Genomic DNA, 23514 nt, shown 5'->3' with positions numbered 1-23514 from the left:
ATTAGATGTTTATTATTTCCCTTTAAACCATTTCACAGCTCTAAAAATGTCAAGGAACAACGTGTAAGAAGCTACAAAAAACACCTTTATACATTTTATTCAATATGATAATACAATATGTAGAAATATAGGCTCGGGTATCCAAAATGCATATTATTATTGTAGTCTTAAGGCCTTTCCGTCTGGGGCTTAACCATGCAGTCTCGCGCCCTCGCAGACGAGACGTGAAGACGGTGAAGACGTCACCTGACGTACGACCTTGCATTCACGTGCTCCTCATATACTCGGAGTTCCCACTTAAGATAGTTGCTCTTCCGACTTCAGCGTGTTCACCAGCTTTAACTTGTAATGTAGAAACAACACGGACGCTATAACAAAAAAGATGAATTATATTTAAGTGATCATAACTAAAGTAGGTCATTCAACATGGACAAAAAAAATTGCAATTAGTGAATTCATAAAATGTTATTGGCCATCAAGTCAACACTACTTTGTTCCGCTATGTTTCTATATAATATAACGTCCACTCGTTAACTTAAATGTATTTCCAGTGTCCGAATTAGGAGAGCCTTCACATGAACTTTCCCAGTCGAAAACGTATTTTTCCGATTATTCTGACATCACGTGAATGCATTGTTAGTCCGCGATTCCAAAGGGGAGGCATTGACATTTGCATTCAGTTTAAGTGAAACGCTGAACGCTGAAACTCTGTCCGTGCTCATGGAGAAACGGCAGCAGATGAAAGATGCCCTCCAGCTGTGCATAAACAGACTTAAAGACGAGCTGCACAGTTTGAGTCGGGACATTTGGAGCCGACCAGAACTCGCCGGAGAAGAGACGCATGCGCACGACAGGCTGGTCAGGTTCTTCTCTCAGGGCCAGAAATGGACGGTAGAAAGTCGCTACAAGCTACCGACTGCATTCCGGGCCAGCTGGGGCCCGGTTGGAGGGAGGGAGGGTGAACAGGGGCTTAACGTGGGGTTCCTGTGCGAGTATGACGCGTTGCCGGGTATCGGGCACGCGTGTGGGCACAACCTTATAGCAGAAGTGGGGGCTGCTGCGGCTCTGGGTCTGCAAGCAGCTTTAGAAAACCAGACTGAACTTCCTGTCCCAGTGAAGGTAACCAGGCAACTACAGGTTCACTTAAACAAACAGCCAGAAGTCTGAACATAACACTGTTTAATATATTTTAGTCAACTCCTCTGACTACTGTGACTCACCAAGACAGATGTGACTCAATTTCTTTACACAATAAAGGATGGGAAAAGCATTTCATTGCCAGATAAAGAAAATAGATTGTACTTATTCTAAGGTGTTTTCATTACATAACATATCAATTGTGTTTTTTTATTTTTTTTTATTTCAAACTTAAATTAAACTCATATAATTAAAAAAATTAATAAACCAAGAGGCACCAACTCAAAACAATAACAAAACAAACAGACCCTAAGCAACAATGCAACATCTCTTTTAAAACCAGGTAACTGTCCTGGGCACTCCTGCAGAGGAGGATATTGGAGGAAAGATCGACCTGATGAAGGCAGGAGCCTTCACTGACATGGACCTCGTCTTCATGGCTCACCCAGCTCAGCAGGATGCTTCATTCCTGCCCTGCGTCGCACTCGATGAGCAAGTTCCTGTTCACTTCACAGTATGTATGAATCCTCGTCTTGTTATTGCAGATAACCTTTAACCTGCTGAGTTTATGTTTCACAGGGTGTCAGTGAAGTACCACGGGAAGGCCTCGCATGCCTCCGCGTACCCCTGGGAGGGAGTGAACGCTCTGGATGCTGCTGTGCTGGCCTACAACAACATCTCTGCTCTGAGACAGCAGCTCAAACCAGAGTGGAGGCTTCATGGTGAGCAACAGGTAGAAACTGTGATCAGCTAAAACAATGTCACCTCAAATCTCCAGACTCATGGTGAAATGAAAGCTAAATGACTTTTAGCTTCATGTTGTTCAACTAGAGCTGCAATGATTAGTCAACAAATAGATGAAGTGATCAACACATTTATTTGCAACTGTTTTGATTGTCCAATTGTAGTTTCAGTCATGTTTCAAGTTTAAATACTTTGGTTTCAGATGCTTTGTCATATATGACATTAAATTGAAAATCACAAGGTTTTAGACCGTTGGTGTTTTAATATTTCCTGAAAAGTTTGTTGGTATATTGTGCTTTGTATTCATCATTTATGTTCGTCTTGAAAGCTTTTGTATCCACAAAGAGTAATGTCATTTTATAAGCAGCTTTTCTTAAGAAAAGAAAATACATGGTATACATGCTGATTTGTCACATGACTAATACGTGAACTGTGTAAAAGCAAATCAGAAACCTTAGACATGAAAATGAAAAATGCATGATATTAAAAAGGTGAATAAAACAACCTGGGAAATAGTTTTTCAACATGCTTTAATTTTGACGGTTCAAAATAAGTTGTGCCTCTGTGTTATGTCTTTAAATTATAGTGACAGTTAAATTTAGCAGGGATAGCAACCTCTTATTTATAGTACATCTTATTTAGCTTTATCAGTGTATGCAGGAGGATGTTTTATCTTGCCCTTAGCAAATCAGAAATAACCCACAATTTTGGCCTTGAAACCGCTTATGCATCTTCTGCAATTTCCTCCACTTCAGGCATCATCAAACATGGAGGGGAGAAACCCAACATCATCCCCGCCTACACAGAGTTACAGTTTTATCTGCGCACGCCGCTGGTGGAGGATCTTTGTGTCCTGAAGGCCAAAGCTGAGGCTTGCTTCAGAGCTGCAGCGGTTGCCACCGGCTGCCAAGTAAGTTTACCTTGTTTTCCTTTGTTTTCTTCTCTCTTGGCTGGACTTACATTATATCTCTGATATGTGTAGATGCACAGATGTAGGAACAAATGTTGTATGTTGACTGATGTTATATAACATCACCTTGTTTTCTACATATTCCAGTAAATATGGTCTGAGTGCTGCTGTTATGTAATTCACAGTTTTCTTCAGGCCACTTTTCTCCTACGTCTACACTTGCTGCAGGCGTGTTTAAATCAGTTTACAGAGCGTGCATGGAGCGCCACACACTGTTAAATATATGATAGTAATCCTTCTTTAATCTTTTTCTACCTTACATTTTTCCTTAAGGTGGAGATGACCTACCCGAGTCATGCCTACCATAACATTCTGCCTAATGTCACGCTGGCAAACCTGTATGAAAATAATGGAAAAGCTTTGGGAATTCAGTTTCCAGAGCAGCCGGCAAACTTCTCTGGTAGGTGAAAATATTAACTTCACAGAAGCAGACATTTTTATCCCAGTCATTCCCTGGTTTGTGCAGAACAATCTAGAGTTTCCTTTTTAGTTGTTCACTTAATCAACAAAGGTTTGTCTTCACACTGATTATATAATTATCTGGCAGGATCTACAGACTTTGGCAACGTATCATTCACAGTCCCTGGGATCCATCCTTTCTTCTACATCTGCACTGACGCATTTAACCACACTGAGGAATACACCGAAGCAGCAGGTGCAGCAGCATGTGTCTGTTTGGAACAAGTGTTGTTTCTTGTAATCAGACGACTTCAGCCGTCATGTCTTTCCAGGTCACTTGCATTTTCCTACATATTCCCCGATGTTTTATTTCCTGTTCTCCGCTGTCGTTCCTGTGCCAGGAGCTGAGGAGGCCCAGTTGTTCACCCTGAGGACAGCCAAAGCTCTGGCTATGACAGCTGTGGATGTAGTGTGCTGCCCTGATCTGCTGAGGCAAGTGAGGGAGGACTTCAGGCTGGCCAAGCTGAAGCAGGACAGATGACGAGAAGGCAGCGATGTAGCTTTGACAGCTCCAAAAATACAACGACTTAATAATTATTTTTCATAAAAATAGTGTTTTAATGGCTAATTTAAGATCTTTTCAAAGAGAGGGTTGAAAAATTAGCCTTTTGGCTTACAATGGCACCTTTACCGTGATGTTCATCGAAGTAAATCTACTCAGAAAAATCAAATAAAAACATTAAAATAGATAAGATAAAAAATAAAATAGATTTCTCTACTGGACATTTATAGATGATAAGTTATGAATTGTTAGTGAGGTACTATTTATGACAACAGAGCCTCTGAGTATCTGAAAGACCCACTTTATTGAGTCCCACAAACTCATCTTCAGGTCAAGATATGAATTTGTCCAGTAGTTTGCTTTATTATAAAATAGCTGCAACATTAATCTCATTTACATCATGTTCAGCGTCGGCTCACATTTAGTGTAGCGACAAATATTAGCATTAACAAGCTAGATATCTTAGCATCGAGTTTAAAGCATCGCTGTGCATAAGTTGGAAGCCGTAAATACACAATGTTTCATCCGGGATGTAGGATAATTCGGTTACCTAGGTGACCGTCACGGCAAAGCTGTTTCCCAGGACATGGCTGTGTCCCCTGTGAAACCACAAGAGACCATGATTTTAAGCATGAATCTGCTTTATTCAGAGTTTATAGTGGTTTTTATTACTTGGGTCTGTTTGTTATGGAGAGGAGGAGCAGAACTCTCAGTAAAACCTTTGAACGATGAACACTGAAGGAATCTTGGAAAAAAAACAAGCTGAACACAAACAAAATAGCTAACAGCAGCTCAGCACCGAGCCTCTGAAGAGCATAAGAGAGACACTGATTTCTAGTGAAACTGCTTTATTTAATGTTTTTTATCAGTTTAATCACCAGGTTTGTTTGTTATGATGAGCAGGAGAACATTGCGGATAATCTAATTCCCGATTAAAAGGGTCAATTAAAAGATTTGATTTGCAAAGTTTATAGCATGCCATTCTTTTTCTCCTGCATTGAAATAATAAAACGTCAGAGTCTTTGCGCATGATGATTCGAATCGATGACTTTTAGTGCACAGCCCCGGGCATTTTCACTCATTCAAATTTCTGGGAATGCTCTCCGCAGCGCGTGGATCGGCTCTAAAACCTGGACTTCCCTCGAGAGGTCACAGATGCAGTTGGAAAATCAGGTTCTGAACATCTTTTTGATGCTTTATCCTTTCATGTCTTTCTGCTTCAGTGATGCTTCTGTTTGTTTTCTTTGAAGAATGATGGTGCACAAACTTTGTCCACATGCCTTTTGGGATGCTATTCGGATATAAACAAGGCTTTAAAAACACAACCATTTTCAACATAATCCCAACTCTTGCCTTAAGACCCTTAAATCTCTTGCTGTAATATATACATACACCATTCAGCCATAACATTATGACCACCAGTATTGTGTTGGTCCCCCTTTGCCGCCAAAACAGCCCTGACCCGTCGAGGCATGGACTCCACTAGACCTCTGAAGGTGTGCTGAGGTATTTGGCACCAAGACAGTTAGCAGCAGATCCTTTAAGTCCTGTAAGTTGCGAGGTGGAGACTGATCCAGTTCTGATGCTCATGTTCCCATTGTAGGCGCTTTCGACGGTGGACAGGGGTCAGCATGGGCACCCTGAACAGTCTGCAGCTAAGCATCCCCATACGCAACACACTTGCTGCCTAACATATCCCACCCACTGACAGGTGCCATAGTAACGAGATAATCAATGTTATTAACTTCACCTGTCAGTGGTCATAATGTTAGGGCTGATCAGTGTATTTGGCCTATATATACAGTTTATATACATGAGATTTAATGTCACTTGTGAACAGTTAATGGTATTACAAAATGTGTGGTTTATATGATTTAGCACGAACGCTCATCAGCAATCAGACCTGTGCCAGAGATACAGAGAAACCCTGCTGGTATCCATCCAGTGCCTAATAACTGTGAAAGCTGCCCTGCAGCACTGTTTAAATATACTGTATAAGACAGCAGGAAATAGGATCAAAATTCAAGGCCAAGATTGTGGAGGTCTTATAAAAATTCTGCTAATTTGCTGAACTGACATGAAATTGTTTTTGCTCTTCGTTGATTAAAATCGATGCCTTAATGCATTTCTATTTGTACAAACAAGATTTATTACACGAAGGAGATTAAAGATGTACAGTTCTGTGTTTGTGTGTCTCAGCACCTGAATAAACTTTCACATTTTCAGAAAACATTTATTAAACATTCTCCAGCGTTTAATTTAATATCTCTATGCTTGGTCATAAACCACAGAGATATCTTCTTCATTTATCTTTTGCCTTACAAAGTAAAAAGTTGCTTTAAGCTGAAAAAGACGATAAAATTAGCAACTAACAGGTCACAGTGAAACTCAAAGCCCCACAACACCAAACAGGACATGAGCTTCAGTTGTATCAAAAAAAAAAGAAGAAGAAATATGGACATTTAGAAAAATTGATCACCATCATCAGAGTTTGGGAATTCCTCAACATATATTCTTACATTTTTTGTGATTTTAATAGACTGCATTATTCAGCTTTATAAAAAAATGGTCAAATCACACAAATGCAATGAAGTTAGTTTGACAGCACGATACTTGCATCGATACAAAGATCACAATAAAATTAAACATATACTGAATCATATAAACGTGCTGCAAAAGAAAAACCAATCTTGAAGAATAAAATAATCAGATCAGGTTTTTCAAAAAATAGTTCCTCATTTTGGGAAATCACTTCATATGATTTCTCAACAAGGGTTAGATTTGAAGATTGATAACACCTTCACTTTAATAACATAGGCTAAATATGAAGCTACAACCAGAGGGGGCGATTAGCCTAGCTTAGCACAAAGACTGGGAACAGGGGGAAACAGCTAGCGGGCTCTGAGCTCATTTTAGGAGGATATGTCCTGCCAGGCAAACAGTGGGAAACCCCCAAAAGGTGCTTATGTCAGCAAAGAAACGATTAATCACTTTACTTACCTGTTTATTACAGATTAAACAAGCAGGAAACAACTTATCATTATGAGTTTTATAATTCCTATTAGGCAGCTTTTTTTTTTACCTTAGGTTAGAGCCATGCTAGCTGTATCCCCCTGTTTACAGTGTTTGTGCTAAGCTAAGCTAACTGGTTGATCGCTGTAACTTTAAATCAACTGGGCCGATAACAGGCCGTTATCAATCATCTCATCTAATCTTCAAACCAAAAATAAATATGCCCACACATTCCTCAAAGGATTCTAGATTGTCAAGTCTCGTTTATATGCAAAGGAGAAGGATCTGTCCGTACGCAAGCAATGTTAGAAAAGTGTTTTCTGTTCACATTTCCCAGTTGTGAAATGTGGTCAAAGAGTCACTGCAACTAGAACTGAAATGTTGCTTAAACTGCGAAACGTCTGTGTTTGTGCATCTGTCCGTGCAGCTCTCCTCAGGCGACGACATCTAAACGTCTTTCCATCAACAGCGTGACAGTTAATCACACAGATCTGAGTGTGACAACTGAGCGACGATAGCTGTCCTGCTTGTAGCTCTTTTTTTAAACTCGTCAGTTTTAAGTGGCTGGGTCAAGAAGGCAATGGTACCCAATCTGTCAATGGTCCCCATGCATCTTACGAGCAGTCCGTCTGTCTGAAAAGCATCAGATGCAATGTTATTTTCCTGCTCTTGGAGTCTCATCGTGGACGACTCTCCTGCGTTACGAGTAGATGGACCAGTAGATGATGTTAAAGAGGATGTACGCTCCAGGAAAGACAACCCGCGAGTACTTGTCTATGGCGTGGGTGTCTATCCAAATGTTCACGTAGCCTCTGGGTGGCTTCACCTGGCCCGTGATCTGCGGGTCGTTGAGAGCCACTTGGGCCAACATTCTGGGCTCCTGGCGCCCGCCGTTCTCTGGCATCCCATAATTCCCCGTTGTGTTCATATCTATGGACCCGTAGCCAGTGATCTGGGGGTCGATCATCATCTCGTCCGGGTTGCCAATTCCACAAGTACACGGCAGCTAGAGGAAGCAAACACAAACTCGTTTTGACACTTTGAAATCAGCCTATTGTAAACACTACAAAACAAACTAAAAGGAGAATATGATTTCATTTGTTTGTTCAATGTTAAGCACTTTTTCTGCACACTCAGTGCTCCTTAATAACTTTGGCATGAAACATTTATAGAAGGATGTTTGTGCTGAAAATGTTCCTCGGGGTATGTGGGCAATTTGGCTCCATATGCTGCAGCAGTTGGCAGATGAAGAATGGCAATATAGTACACAAGCTGAAGTCCCAGAAATAATTTGCCATAGCCCCGGGTGTTTATAGGCAGCCAATTCTGAGAATATTCATCTGCTTATTGGAAAGGAACATGAATAATTAATTTATGTTTTTACCGGTTTAGAGATATTTTGATGTGTAAAATATTGTAATATAAAATCGGGTCAGCTAAGTCCGCTTTTGGAGACGTATTTATGTGTCTGTATCACTTTTCTACTTTTAATTAGAAAGTTTTCCTCATTTGCAGCAAATACAGATTCCAAAAACAACACTTTTATCCTCAACAGTGGACCATTTATCATTTAATCCGCCCGTAGGGAGGTTTAAATTGAATTAGAATTTTCTATATGCATGAATAAAATTGACAAATATAAAATTGTTTAAAATGAACAAGAATAAAAACTTGGTTAGTCTGCACCCAGGGCTGCATGTGCAGTCTATCCACTGTCTATCCAGTCAGAGAAATAATCCATTTACAATCCAGAGCAGCGTAACTATACAGGATCTGCGCAGCTCTAAATCTGTGGGGTGAGGGTTCAATTGAGGGAAAAACATCATACAGAAACAAATGCTAGCTGTTCTTCATTAATCATGTATGCAAAACAACAAAGAAACATTTGCTTCCTTATTTCAACTTGCAAAACACAAAAAAGAAAGAGAATATGAGGGTCACACATTCATCTTTTATCCCCTGTGTGAATAGAAATAGTTTTAATATCTCATCTCAGTGAGAATAATGCTTCTAAAAAGTCCAGAATCAAGCTAATTGTAACTGTGTGCTCTCACACAGGCATAGATAAATACTCTGGTTTGGTAAACTGTCCATGTGAATCATTATAAAATCACCATGTCATAGATTTAACCGTGTTTTTAACTGCTGATGATAAATAACCACACAGAATGAAGAAACACTTACTCTCTCCCTCAGTTTCCTCTCTTTCCTCTCCTGCACCGTGGAGAGGTAGTTGACCGCCGCGTACTCTATCACCGACAGGAACACAAAAACAAAACTGACCCAGAGGTAAATATCTACTGCCTTGATGTAGGAGACCCGCGGCATGGAGGCGTTGACCCCGGTAATGATGGTGGACATGGTCAGCACTGTGGTGATGCCTGCAGTAAAACACATGAACAGTTTAGTCACATCAGAGCTTCTGTTTAGTCTGCGTGGGGGAGGTTAAACCAAATTCTGAAGATTATAAAAGAGCTGCAAAAGAGACACGCATGTTTTAATTTTGTGGTGCTGTAATTAATTCCAACGTCAATCTCAGAGGCAAGACCAGAAAAAAAATGACCTAATTATTGAATGGACTCTTTACACTTCACAAGGGAAAATCCCAACTTAAATGAGGGTAAAAATCCAGAGCTTATGCTATTAGACTCCCTGCTCACTATTTCTGCCAGCAGTTACCCGTCTGTAGGCTAGGAACCCCTGAAAAGGTAAGGAAACAACAGAAAAGGATTACTTTGGGAGATTGATAACACTGTAAAATATAAAGCTACAGTCAGCTACAGAAGCGAGTTAGCATAACGACAGCCTGCCAGCACCTCGAACAGTCTTTTTAATTAGTCTTTTCAATTATCTGTACAATAAGACAAGACCCATGCTAGCTGTTTTCTCCTTATTCCACTTTTCATGCTAAGCTATGCTAACCATTTTAGCAAACAAGCTCCTACTTATGTGCCAGACAATTACTTGCAACAGACCCATGCTAGCTGTTTTCTCCTTATTCCACTTTTCATGCTAAGCTATGCTAACCATTTTAGCAAACAAGCTCCTAGTTATGTACCAGACACACCTGATTCGAATGTTTCGCTCGTTACCAATCCCCTGAGACGCTTCAGTTGGTTGATAACGAGCAGATAATTCAAATCAGGTGTGTTAGAGTGCGGAGAAACCTAAAACATGCAGGAAGGTAGCCCTCCAGGAGCAGGGTTGGCCACCCCTGTTGTAACAGAACCATGCTAGCTGTTTTCTTCTTATTCCACTTTTCATGCTAAGCTATGCTAACCATTTTTGCTAACAAGCTTCTAGTCGTGTCAGACTATTTCCTGTAGTGACAGAGCCATGCTAGCTGTTTACTCCTGCTTCCGATCTTTATGCTAAGCTAAACTAATCATCAGAAAAAATCCAACCCACAAAAAACATTGTTCCTAAACAACTATTTGCAAATTCACAAACTTTTTCAAGAACATATTTTTGCCTTGCAACAGTAACTCCCTGGAATCTCGGCTAATTACCTCGTATTGAAACAAGACGACAACACATTAAGAAGGTGTGGATTAATAAGCTTGATAGGCATATTTCTGTTGACTTTGCACAGAGGACACATGTTTCCCCCCTTTATCTTGTCATCATGCTAAGCTAAGCTAAGTGGCTGCAAGCTGTAGCTTCATAGTTATCTCACTGATGATATTGATCTCATCGTCTGACTCTCACCTAAAATATTTAGGGTCACTAATATGTTGAGAACCATTGCTCTATGCTACCTGCTTCCCCACTTTTTTCTAAGAGCACGTCTTCATTTTCACATTTCACTCATTTGTCTCAAAATAATCTTTTTGGGTTTTTTTATCCTACCTAGCGGCACCCTGGCAGGGACGGCCCTGCGGTCGATCCAGAAGGACACCCAGGACAGCATGACCATCAGAGTTGCAGGGAAGTAGGTCTGCAGCAGGAAGAAGAAGATGTGACGCCTCAGGGTGAAGTGGATGTACAATCGATTGTACCAGCCTAGAAAGTAGGAATATCAGCGTTACACATACATCGTCACGTGTTAGCTGCTGATGCAGTTTACAAACACTCACAGCGGAGGTTCCCAGCTATTGTGTGAGGGAGAGATAGGACACAAAACCCTGCTTCAGGTTGCACTCCTGAGCTGTAAAGTGACTTGCAGTTATAAGAAGGCTTTCACAGAGGCTTTTCAGCACCATACAAGTGGTTGGCAGAAGTTTGACTCCTTTCGTCTCGCTGAAAGGATTAAATATTCATACATTCTTCTTTGTGTCACTTTCAAGAGAAACATGATATCATGTAAGGAAGACTTAATACTTCAGCAGGAGTAAAAGGAGATGCATTGAAGTTGAAATTCAATTTTGATCTAGTTATTACATGCATGATGCACCAGTTGGGTCAATTTGCATAATCAGTCCAGTTTGCTGCTTGTATTAAAAGTGCTTGTGTTGTGGATTACAGTACCTGTGCTGCTGTAGAAAGCCAGCTTGGTGGTGGTGTGAAATTTCTGGATGAGGAACTGGGACAGGGATATTCTGTCGTCGGTGTTGAGGGACTCGTTGCCTTTCTTCCAGTACAACATCAGGTCGTCGTCTGTGTACGCATCTGTGGGGGAAAGAAGTAGAAAGGAGTACATCTGCTGAGGAACCAAATCAGGGCAGATTCAGAATGAAGAACGCTGATTTTTAATGTGAACTAAGAGAAGATTTTACAAGATGAGGCTACACTTTAAAGCACCACTAGCAGTCCCTTGAGACTTCAATGTCCATTACAACCTCTGATTTTGTGTTAGAGCCTCAGAAGGAGCTAAGTGGGTAATGCTTGAGGAGAAGATCTTACAACTATGGTTATATATTCTCTTTGAAGCATATACTGTATGAGACATTCATGGATTGATCTATCTGACTTTTCATGAGATATATGTGGTGAGAAAACTTGACGTTGTAATAATCTTGAAGATTTTCATTTAAATAAATGTCTGTTAAGTCACTATCTATCGCCAAATGAGGTAAGACAACGGTGATTGAACCTATGGCCCACTGAGCTTTTGCATTTGCAGTATTACAGACGTGTTTTCCATCACCAAGCAGCGGTTGGTCTGCCAGAGAGGGTAGGCGGAGCAAAGCGGCTGCTTTTCCGGTCTCTGCAAGCGTTGCGAGTAAACAGTAATCTACTACGGCTGAACAAACAAAGAAAAGATCGATGACTACAAATATAACTCCAAAAATAAGTGAAAATCCAAAGAAAAAGGAACAAATTCGACGCTCAGATGAAGGCAAACAGTCTGAAAAGGAAAGCGACCGTCAGCGAGGAAAATCAAGAGTTACAACCGGAGAAAACCGTGGACGTCACACATGCAACACTGTCTGGATATCTGGGTGCTCCCGCAGTTACCGTTTATCACCAAAGAGAACAAATCTGAGATTACAACTTTAAGAGTCCAAAATTAATGTCTGCTGTAAATGCCATTGTAATCCGCACAATTAATGTTGATATTTCTTGTATATAAGTGAAATATTTGGCACATTGATGGTGCTGGAATACAGGTTAGGTTAGATTACTTTATTTGTATCCGTAGGTAGATTGGAAAGGTCAGAGAAGTCGAGAATATGAAAGCAGTTTTCATGGAAATCCAAACATGACTCTTTCAGATACTTTTTCATGTGTCAAAATGCTCATCAAGAGGAAACTCTGACTTGATGATGTTGCAATAGATATTAATATATCATGTATAATGCTATGATGTATTTGGCTTTGGACCAAATCTTGAATGGATGAATCAGCAAAGTGATTTTTTTCTTCATTCTTAAAAGTCTGGGGTTTTTTTTAAACCAACATGGCTCAGTACAACATTTTGTTGATGAATCAACTCACAGCTCTCAATCTCCAGCGAGCAGGTCTGAGTGTCCAGAGGGAAGCGGCTGAGGTCCATGTTGCACATGGCAGTGACCGTGACTCTGCAGGTGGAAACAGCAGTGAACCAAAGAAAAACAACACACAGGAAGCTGTAACTCAACCTGCTCAAATAACAGCAAACTTAAAGGGTGATTTCACACATTTTCTTCTTTTTAAATATAAATGTTTTCATAAATGACTTGACTAATTAAAGGTTAAAAAGTGCCTGCAGTGAACTGACAAAAGACACAAACATTAGGCTTTCTCCTGTAATAAACTAATCTTTTTAGTGGTGCGATCTTTCTCTGTTTCTTCAGAATACATTACGTTTTATTTTAATGCAGGAAAATAAATTCGTCCCTTAACGCTGTATTCTATTTCAGTGATTAATGACCAACCACTTTGTCTCTTTTTCACATATTTTAGCTGCATGCAGAAACAGAAACGCTGTGTCTCCTTGTGTTACTTATTCATTCCTGACTAAACTAAGACTAAACGGGTCCCTGCGGACGGGTTTACCTGAGACTGTAGAGGACGTTGCCATCCGGGTAAACCCTCAGCATGACATTATCAGTCGTGGTGTCGTGAATGAAAGAGCGTTTGGAGTGGACGAAGAACATGTCGGGAACCCAGATCTTCTTCACCAGGCGGCTGTCAAAGGTCATGCTCTGGTTGTTCGTGCTCGGGAACGACAGACGCTCGTCCTTCCAGTAGTGACGCAGGTACAGCGTCATGGTGAAGTCCTATTGGATGAAAAAAGAGAGCATCGTCGAGGAAGTACAACAATGTGAAAATAATCCTTGCAAAACATCTTCATTCTAAATCCTACTTCAAAGTAAGTAACAAAGTAAAAGTGCTGTGTGAGCAGCATCTTGTGTTGTAGCATGTTGAGGTGGAGCTGGTTTAGCTGCTTTACATTCAGTATGTCCGCTGGTTCCAAACTGAGGGCTCATGTCCTCCACAGAGTCCCAGTAAAAATCTGAGGGGTCTTAAAACAAATTCTCCAAGACTTTTATGTAATCTTAATCCTGAAAATATAAGACATTTTGAAACCTTCTGAGAGGTTTAGAGGAAACATTTCTCTTTGTTAAGCAGAATGAAGAAGTAGCAGAAACTGAAAATACAAAAGTTCAAGCGCCACAAAATTGTACTTAAATATTCCCCATGTGTGTTTATTCTTGTAACCTGTAACATATATATACTGCAAAAATATACTTCAATATACTCACCATATCCACCTCGGAGATGGTGTCCAGGCTTTCAACCTGAACATCGACTCCAACAGGAATTGGAGGACCTAAGACAGCAGATTGAGAGGTGTTATGTTTAATCATAGACGCATGTTAAACGTGCTGCTTAGGAGGGATTTCGGCTGTGACAGTCAACATGACCTTTACAGAGATTGTTTCAACCATTCTTTTTCTGGTTTCCCAAAAGACCGAGGATTCACACAAATATGGAGCAAATGCTTGCGCCACGACTTTGTCAGTCTGGCTGGGATTCTACTTTTGACCTATTTCCGGCCTTTTTACTCAGCATCATCATCCTCCAACAGTGCACCAACACAATTGGGTCACAATAATAGCTCCAAGTTGATGCAGCGTTGGATGGAATCCATCCCGCTTCCAGCTGAGAAACATTTGATGTTGGAAATCTGATGCAGCGAGGGGATGCTGCGAGGGTCACTAGGTTTATTTTCAGCAGCAGATTGTCGTGTGATTACAAGCAGTTGTGTTCTGATAAAAACAGTGTGGGGTTTTCTCTTTAAATAAAAGCCTTTGTAGCTGTTTTTTTTTGTTAAATACAGCTCTTGTGTGTGTGGTTATTTGCCATAAAAGACATAAAAGATTAAGAATATATATCCATTACTATCTTGAAAAACAAATGCCTGTGTGCGTTTATCTCTGCGTAATCCTACAGCTAAAAAAGCCGACATTAAATCCCTGTAATATACACGGATCCAAAGACATGTATTAACACTCTTGTGATGTAAAGAACTGAGCTGCGGTTGGAAACTCCAGCACAGCTTGCATGGGTGGTGTCATTAAGATCTCCAAGAGCTTAATGCATGTAGGCCCAAAGCAATGTCCACAGCGCAGATCCAGCTGCACTCGATGACTGAGCAGAACGTCAGCCTGACTGTGATGCAATCAGCATGTCAGAGCTTTATATTTATGTAAAATACTTTTCTGACCTCCAAACGCCGGCCTCATGGTGAAGTCGTGGTCGTCTATTCTCAGGAGCTGCTCAGATTTTGTCATCGGAGATTTCGTCATGTCTGGACTTCGTTTGTAAATTGGGCTGTGAGAGAAAAAAGAAAAAGACTTCATTGTTCTTTATTTTAAACCTAATTAGTAAAGAAGCAGTATTACCTTGATAATGTTTTCATCAAAAATGTTTTCACTCACCCTCCGGGCTTGTGACCGCCACCCCCATCCATTTGAGTTTCTCGTCGCATCCTGTAAACAACAGTAATAAATAAATAAATGACAACATCTGTCACATATGGCAGCAACACAACATTGTACCATGCAGTTGAGATAGTGACGATTTATTGTTTTCTTCTGTTTTTACCTCTAATTTGACCTTTTTTAACAAGATTTTTATTTTCAGCTGTAGAGCTGCAACAAGTAGGACTTTGTTTGATTAGCTGATCCATAGAAAACTATACTGCAACTATTTTTTATTAGATTATTTTTCAGGCATTTTGCCTTTACTGCATAGGACAGCTGGAGAGAGACAGGAAATATGGGGAGATAAGAGTGGGGAATGACATGCAGCAAAGGACCGAGGGCGGTAGTCAAACCTGCAGCCGCTGCATTGATAATAATAACTGTGTTATTTTGATAATAAAATGATCTTTTTTTAAGGAACAAAGCCAAACATTTCCAGGTTCCCACTTATCAGAGGGGGAGGACTTGATGCCTTTCTTCGTCATATGTCACAGGAAACAGAAAATCTATGGGATAAGATAAGATAAGCTTTATTGATCCCCCAAAGGGGAAATTAAATCGTTACAGCAGCTCACAAAACAGGCAAATTAAATAAAGTACTCAAGTAATAAAGAAGACAAAAAGTAGTTGCAGAGTGTCTGAAGAAGTCAGCTTGGTCAACTATTTTTGGACCTTTAATAAAAAATAAAAAAACTAATCAACTAATCGTGAACGTAACTGCCATCTATCATCTATACCTCTTATCCTGTTCAGGGTCACTGGGGGCTGAAGTCTATCCCAGCTGTCATTAGGCAAGAGGTGGGGTACACCCTGGACTGATCTCCAGTCAATCCCAGAGCCGACACATAGAGACAGACAACTTTTTATTACTACGGGCATTTTAAGAGTCACCAATGAACCCAACGAGCATGTCTTTGGACTGTGGGAGGAAGCTGGAGTACGAGGGAGGGAACTCAAGCATGCACAGGGAGAACATGCAAAGTCCACATCAAAGCCAACTTCGTCTGAACCGGGGTTTGATCTAAGAACCTTCTAGCTGTAAGCTAACCACTGCTCCACTGTGCAGCCCAACTGCCAGACAGATTAACTGAAAATAAAATATATTGTAAGTTGCAGCCTTAAATACATGGTATACAATTGGTATTTTAATGACTATCTATGGTAATCAAATAGTCTGATAATTAATCGCAGCTTGTTTTTTTTTTTTATCACAGATGATGGTTAAATTAATATTTTTGGGTTTAAGACTGTGTTGGAAAAACAAGTGATAAAAATAGTCAAACTATATTAGGCATTGTTCACTATTTGATAGACTAAAAGATTAATAAATAGTGACAGAAATCTTTCGCTGAATTTGAAAGAATGATGATGTAATGTTGAAGCCTAAATCTACTGTACATGCGTTAAGATAGGAACAATAATTTGTCTTGTTTTGTTCTGTTCACTTCCTAAGGAGCACATCCCGTTACATCACACACATTTGATCCTCAAATTACACAAAGGGTAGAGGAGCATTTCCTCATCACATCCTCTTAGGAGGAAGCCAGCTCTACTATTAACTCATATTTCAAGAGGGCTGTCTCTGTATACCAAGGCAGCAATTTCAGGCCACAAGCAGAGAGAGACGGAGAGAAAAAAAAAAGAATTCCAATAGCCCTAAAATGGATTATTAGAGTCGAGCATGCTGTGACGGACAGGGCCAAATCCCTGCGACAACCACAGACATGCATTAAGAAAACACCACTGAGGAAGGGGGGGGGGGGGGGGACTAAAACACTACAACATGACAAGAGCGAAATGAAACACTAAGAGAAGTGTTTTTTGGTGTGAGCTGCAGTGTTCTGAAGGGTTCAATGTGTGCTATCGTCTGCATCCATCCAGCAGCTGGTTCCTAATCCTCTTGGCAGAAAGGCCTCTCCAATCCCCCTCTCTGCCTGCCTACACCACACACAGAGAGAGCGCCGACTGTCTGCACACTGCTCTGCTCTGTGCATGCATCGCTGCAAGGGCTGCATCAGGGTTAAAAGGACATATTTATGCAGAATGAGGCCATTATGGACTCACTGAAGCCTAAAAAGGGCAGAGAGCAACAGAAAAACTGAAAACAGGGTTTAAAGATGACAGATGGATACTGTAACAGATAGATTAGATGTGATATATTCATTTTATTCATATTTCAACTTATTTTACAACAAAAATCACTCGCATATAGATTTAAAAACGATATCTCAAACATTTAATATGTGATGTGAATATAACCTACACCCCAAACTGTGATTCCCATCAAAGTCAAAGGTTGAGATGGCAGCAGACTACTGGTAGTCTGCTAAGCTAACATTAGGCTAGTATACTCGCGGCTAGCTAAACAATCCTGCTAGAGAGTTATAAGTCTTTAGCAGGATTGTTTAGCTAGTCGTTATCATTCTCCATGACTGGGTTAGTCTCCACCTTAGGGTAAAAAACTTGATTAAAAAGAATCTAATCAAAATGAAATCTTTATTAACTAAAGGAAAAGTAAGTAGGCTAAATGTAGCCTTTTGTTTGCTAGCTGTGGCTGTCTCACCAGCTAGCTTGATCTGGCTCTCTTTCTTTAGCTGTGTATGCCGCTGTTTCCTTCAGTTTTTATAAAAATTGTGTATTTCTGTGGTAGAAAAAAACACTTCGTCCTCATACAGAAAGGGAAGATAGGTTGAATGTCACTGACTCCTGAAACATCACCACTGTTTGAGACCAGCGACAGAGGTAGGCAGTTCAGTTAAGATTAGGCAAAAAACAAAAATCAAAAACTGCTTGGTTAAGTTCAGGCACCAAAATTAGCCAACTTAGTTTGGTTTAGCAAAACATTGTTTTTTGTGTTAAGTTAAAGTACAATCTCAAACTTTGTCATTTAAATAAATGTCTTTTAAGTCACTATCTGTCGCTGATGAGTTAACACAATGGTGACTGAGCCTATGGTCCACTGATGAAAGCCTTTGCATTTGCAGTATATTATTTTTTTATGGACTGGGTGTCTGTGGCGACATTCGTGGACAAAAATCACAGGCGGCGCCAAGTCAGTGACGTGTTTTTCCATCAGCCAGCAGTGGTTGGTCTGCCAGAGAGGGTAGGCAGAGCTAAGTGGCTGCACTACTGGTTTCTGTAAGCATTACAGGGAAACGGTAATCTACTATGGCTGAACAAACAAAGAAAAGATCGATGACTACCTAACAACAAGCCATAGACGTCTGGTTAAATTGGGAAGAGTGCTTTCACAATTACTGATTATTGCCAGTGGGAGGCACTCATGAGCACTAAAATTGAAGTCTTCGAGATTGTATCTTTAAGTAACTTATGTAAATTAAGTTTCTTGACGTACGTGATGTAAATTATGTATGCTCAGTTAATGACTCAACATTGGTCTCCTGTGAAGGTACTGTGTATGTTTGACCCATAGACTGTGTAAAAAGATGGACGACGTGACAGCTCCCTAAAAGTGAAGCCAAAACATTTTGTGCGCCCCCTGCTGACTGGCTGCAGTATAGGTCATAAAGCCCGCCTCCTCCATGTTAACAGATTGGACATGAGTCAAAGTATAAAATCAAAATATGCCTGAAATACATTTTTCTCAAACATGGTTTCTGTCATTATAGTTAGTTCTTATCATGCTGATTTAAGTCAAAGTGTTCATTCCTCTGAGAAGTTTATTTTTAATTAGTTATTTGATGCTGTAAAAAGGATGATTGACAGCTCTGTTGACAAATACGGCTCCTGCAGCTGATTTGTTGTGGATTAGCAGAATAGAGGAGGAACAGTGAGAGGAAACAACTAAAACAATCGCTACAGTCATTGAAAAAGTCATTGAAATATCTGTGAACGTCAGACCAACACATGAAGCCGTTCTACTGTTAAATACGCCGATAAGTGGGATCTGTGCTGTTAAATATGAATTTTGATTAGTGGAAGGGGCGGGACATTGTTACCATGGCTCTACCTGGCAAAGTCTAATGTGCAGTCTCTGGCTCCAAATACGTCACTGGTGCAAGATGGCAGCGGCCGGGTATGTATCGTCATTGGTTTGACCCATTCATCGACCCAGACCTCCTCCCTTTTTTCCCTTTTCTGTTCTTAACTGCTCCCATCATAATTATTAGTTTGCAGCTTTCTCAGACCACCTATAGGTCAATATTTTAACGAGTTCAGTATAACAATGACATGGCAAAATTTAAATTAACAAGTCAGATTCAGGCTTTCTAAGTAGAAATGTTGCTAGCTAACAAGCTAATGCATTTTGACTGTGCAGCAGTACATGCTTATGTTCAGAGGAGTTTCTTCTAATGCTTTAGATGTGCATGTGAGTGTGAAAAATGCTGAAAGAAGAGGGGGAAAAAAGCATCATTTTTATCATCAAAATGCTTTTTTCTAACCTAAAAATCATCCAGCGTGAACAAAAATGATCCTTCAAACCTCATTAGGGTTTTCCCCTCAGATGTTTTCTTGTGTGGGACTCTGCTGTCCTACACAAATCCCCCTCTCTCTGCGCGCTTCCTCCTCAAGGCAGCGAGGGAAATAAAATCTGAGTAATGTAGGCTGGTGAAAAAACTCCCACAACCCACACCAGCTGCCTCAAGCCGCTTCTGCAATTTCACAGTGAAGAGAGGAGGAGTGGAGTGATGAGAAACGGGGAGAAGAGGAGTTTGACTCCTGCATAAGTACACTGAGATTCCCCCCCCTTGCAAAAAGAGGGACGAGAGATTTACATTTGATTTGTATTCTCGGGCTGTGTGTGTCGGCGGAGAGGAGAGCGATGTGAGCGGACTTTTAACTAGTTTGTGTAAAAGAACACTGAGGCACAGGTTTGATAACAAGGCGACGCTGGCGTTTAGAGATTACAGAGCAGCTTTGGGCCACTTGTGCTCAGTGTCTTTTGAAGATTTTCCACACATGATTACGATTGTGCTCCTCTTATACATAATGATCGTCTTAATAACCTTAGGGCTGAGAGGACTTTAGACGACTGTAATTTCATGGAGGATTGTTTAGATTCAAAAAGACAGCTTTAACCTTGTTAAACACAAATGCTCCTTCGAAAAACATCACTCTTATCTTTCCATATAAGAGCACAAATAATGTTGTGTCAAACACTGAAAGTATTTCACTTAAACGGATGAGGATCTTATTAGTGTCCAGATTGCTGTTTGACATCCGATCTATAAATAACTGTTATAACATGAACGGTGATACTGTGTCTAAAGGAAGAGGGATTATGATTTGACAGGGTTTGTTGAATATATTAAGTGGATGCAAATCATCATTCAGTGCTGATAGCGTTGGTGCAGCATCGCAGCGCTGTACTCTGCCTTCTTGAGAAAGTCTTATCGTCTTCACCAGAGATTAATGCAAAGACAGTTTCTGACTTGCGCGCCTCAGGGTATATTTGTACTCTATGCTGATATTTTCACAAGAGAATTTGCTGACATAAAAGCTGGAAAGGAGCGCAGTCTACACTTGTTGTTTACAGGAAGTGTTTGGCAGAAAATCCTTATTTGTCTCTATTTTTAAACTAGCAGATAAAAGCGGATATCTCTTTTTGTTACACTTTCGACTGTAGTGTGTCGTCCCCGCTCACAGAGCTGACGTGTAGAGTCATCTAAAGGTGTTTACTTTCTATTTGAGTTCTAAAAAATCGTCGAGTAATCAAAAAGACCTTTGATAACAAATTAATCATCGAAGTACGAAAGATTGCCAAATATTTGCTGGCTCCATCCTCCAAATTTCAGGATTTGCTGCTTTTATTGTACATTTGTGACAGTTAATTACATATCTCTCATTTGTGGACCGGTTGCATTTGGAAAAATATTCACAGACATCATATTGGGCTTGAGGAAAAAGTGATGAGCACGACGTTTTATCAGGCAAACATGAACTGATTGAGAAATGAATTGTCAGATTGATCAATGATGAGAGTCATTAGTTGCTTAGTTGCAGCTATAGTGTCTTCACAGCTCTCATGTTGCTCTCCTCAGGTCTTCAAAGCCAGTGGGAGGTGTTAAATTACTCTCAGACAAATCTGAAATAATCATGCCCTCATGTTAAAATAATTATAGTAATTTTGCCGCAGGCGTAAACAGTCGTCTATTTGAATACCTAGCAGTGTTTTAATGCTTCTAGATTTAACTGTATCAGATTAAATGATCACATTTGCTTTTCTAATGGACCTCATAGACAAGACTGCTTGATTGGGATTGTTCCTCTAAATGTAAGTCCACATACTACATACCTCACTAAACATAAAAGCTGCAATCAAACATGCTACAGTATATTCTTATTAGAGCTGAAACTATTAGTTCACTTTTTAGCCTCTTAAATGAAAATATTTGCTGGGTTTCTTTGTCATATATATTACAACAGGCTCTGGGAACTTGTGGTTTAATGTTGTATTTGTTATTGGCAACCAATTTATAAACCAAACTACTACTTTGAAAAAAATAAGCTGCATGCGATTGTGAAAGTGTTTGCCCTGCTTTGTACTCGTAAAAAAGAAATCGTTCAAGTGATCTCCTCCCTTTAAGGCTTCATGATGTGCTCAGAATTAACTGTGTAATTATAATTATAATCAGCATTTCTAATATTGTTGCTTAGTTCTGCGTTCAGTTTAAAAGTTAAACAGTATAAATGTCGTATAAAACACGTATGCTACTAAACCGACCAACATAGTCCTTTCTAGTTAATTCAGCTAAAAGTCACAGACAGTTCGATCAACATTTCGAAGAATTAAGGACGCTGCATCTCTTCCCAAATCTAGTTCACTCCCACTAAAACATTTAATCCAATGGACGCATTGACAGGGCAGCAATTAGCCTAAATAATCACCTGAAAATGACATTGACTACCACCGCTGGCTGTGGGGCAAACAGTCATTAACTGGCCTGAGGCAGTTGTGGGGCAAGAGAACACAGCTTTCACTAGTAGTACATAAATAGATGTGGGGATTTAGGTCTCCCTCTCTCTCTCTCTCTCCCTCTCTCTCTCTCCAATCTGCTGTCTGAAAAAGTCTGTTTTTTCAGAGGGGGAGGGAGTGGCACAGGTGACACAGGAAGCACTGGACCACATCGTGTAAACATTCAAAAACATCTCTTGCAGGATAATAAAATAAAGAATGCATTAAAAGCTTAATTTAAAAACATCATATTTCCTGTTTAAACAATAAAAGCATGCATTTTAGTGTTAGTGTGTGACATTACCTGCTCTGTTTGTAGGTGTCCAGCTTGTGACCCCTCGACTGGATCATCTTCCCCGCTGCACCCGCCAGCCAAACGCAGAAGAGCACAAGAACAGTATCCACCTGCATGCTTCACATTCCCCAGAGGACGCACCTCTCCTGTCAGTCAGAATCGTCTCCCCTCCAGGGTTTGGAGCACTCTGCCGTCCTGAGACATTCCCCTCTGCAGCGCCGGAGCCGATAAGAGAGAAGAAAAACAGCAGCAGCAGCTTCACTATTCTACGGCCTGAGTGGAAAACATCCTACGGTGCTTAATCTCCACAGTGGGAAAAGCAATTTTGACTAAACCCATAAATCCTTGAGCGTCAGATGGTACAGATTTGATCCCTGCAGCGGCGGATGTGCCTGCCTCTCTGTGCTCTGCTCAGATATCCTGCACTCTGATGTGCTCTACTCCACTTTGTACCGCCCAGAAACACCAATCGCACAATGATGCAGCGTGCCTCATTTGTAAGGTCAACGGTTTAGAGAGACAGACTCCCAGAGGCTGGGAGGAAGCTCTGTGCCTGTCTGATGTGAAATGAAGCTCCTCCTGACGCTTCGGTTTTTATATCTGGCACGTCAGGAATGCTTTCACACTGTGCACAAAAACTGACACATCTGCATTGTTGCAGGGTGTCAGATTTGCTGAACGTAATCTGGCTGTTGAATGTAAGATTTCATGACGGTGGAGTTATTTTCTGGCTGCCTGCTGTTTTATTTTCACTGTATTTTCTCAAGGGGTTCAGATTAAGGGGATATTGTTTGGATGCTTTAAGGTTGAATCCAGCAAAAAGAGCCAACCTGTCAATCTCCAACATGTAACATTTAAAGAATATTGAATATTAAGCAAATGAGGAAACTGGCTTTTAGTATTTACTGCATTTTTCAGCTGTGATTTGGTCCTTTTTGTCAGATGATCGATATAAAATACAGTCTACGCTCAACACCAGTCTGATCATCACACTCAGAGGATAAATTCTGGGTCTGTTTTTTTCTATTAAGCAACTCACTAGAGGCTGCACCATTATTTGTCTGTCAAGGCGTGCCGTCCATCCGAACAAGCCAGTCAGAAAACGCCTCACTGCTGACGTCACCGTCA

General features: G+C 40.5%; 2 protein-coding genes across 2 annotated transcripts; one reads left to right on the top strand and one right to left on the bottom strand.

Annotated features, from left to right (window-relative positions):
• The first annotated feature begins 729 nt into the window (after positions 1–729).
• LOC138591721 (peptidase M20 domain-containing protein 2-like) lies at positions 730–3797 on the top strand. Its single transcript, XM_069662391.1, has 7 exons — positions 730–1119; positions 1481–1615; positions 1703–1859; positions 2637–2791; positions 3125–3251; positions 3399–3506; positions 3652–3797. The coding sequence occupies exons 1-7, from the start codon at positions 739–741 to the stop codon at positions 3789–3791; spliced, it is 1203 nt and encodes a 400-aa protein (XP_069518492.1). The 5' UTR covers positions 730–738; the 3' UTR covers positions 3792–3797.
• A 2047-nt stretch (positions 3798–5844) lies between these two features.
• LOC138591354 (gamma-aminobutyric acid receptor subunit rho-1-like) lies at positions 5845–22589 on the bottom strand. Its single transcript, XM_069661925.1, has 10 exons — positions 22396–22589; positions 15131–15181; positions 14917–15023; positions 13952–14019; positions 13242–13465; positions 12702–12784; positions 11292–11432; positions 10674–10826; positions 9009–9205; positions 5845–7830 (listed from the first exon to the last, which is right to left on the bottom strand). Exons 1-10 carry the CDS (start codon positions 22500–22502, stop codon positions 7525–7527), a joined length of 1437 nt encoding a protein of 478 aa, XP_069518026.1. The 5' UTR covers positions 22503–22589; the 3' UTR covers positions 5845–7524.
• Positions 22590–23514: the final 925 nt, after the last annotated feature.

This window comes from Semicossyphus pulcher, unplaced genomic scaffold, assembly GCF_022749685.1.
Source record: "Semicossyphus pulcher isolate SPU_LCO1_2020_fin unplaced genomic scaffold, fSemPul1.0.p SCAF_14, whole genome shotgun sequence".
NCBI lineage: Eukaryota > Metazoa > Chordata > Actinopteri > Labriformes > Labridae > Semicossyphus > Semicossyphus pulcher.
Note: the sequence above shows the minus strand (reverse complement) of the source record. Positions and strands in the feature narration are given on the sequence as shown.

Excerpts from the sequence above, each read along its gene's own strand:
- LOC138591354 (XM_069661925.1), bottom strand. The coding sequence starts at position 22,502 with ATGCAGGTGGATACTGTTCTTGTGCTCTTCTGCGTTTGGCTGGCGGGT. Across the intron at positions 15,182-22,395 it reads GACACCTACAAACAGAGCAG|GATGCGACGAGAAACTCAAA; the intron begins GTAATGTCACAC and ends TGTTGTTTACAG. Across the intron at positions 14,020-14,916 it reads CATGAGGCCGGCGTTTGGAG|GTCCTCCAATTCCTGTTGGA; the intron begins GTCAGAAAAGTA and ends CTGCTGTCTTAG.
- LOC138591721 (XM_069662391.1), top strand. The coding sequence starts at position 739 with ATGAAAGATGCCCTCCAGCTGTGCATAAACAGACTTAAAGACGAGCTG. Across the intron at positions 1,120-1,480 it reads AACTTCCTGTCCCAGTGAAG|GTAACTGTCCTGGGCACTCC; the intron begins GTAACCAGGCAA and ends TTTTAAAACCAG. Across the intron at positions 1,616-1,702 it reads ATGCTTCATTCCTGCCCTGC|TTTATGTTTCACAGGGTGTC; the intron begins GTCGCACTCGAT and ends TAACCTGCTGAG.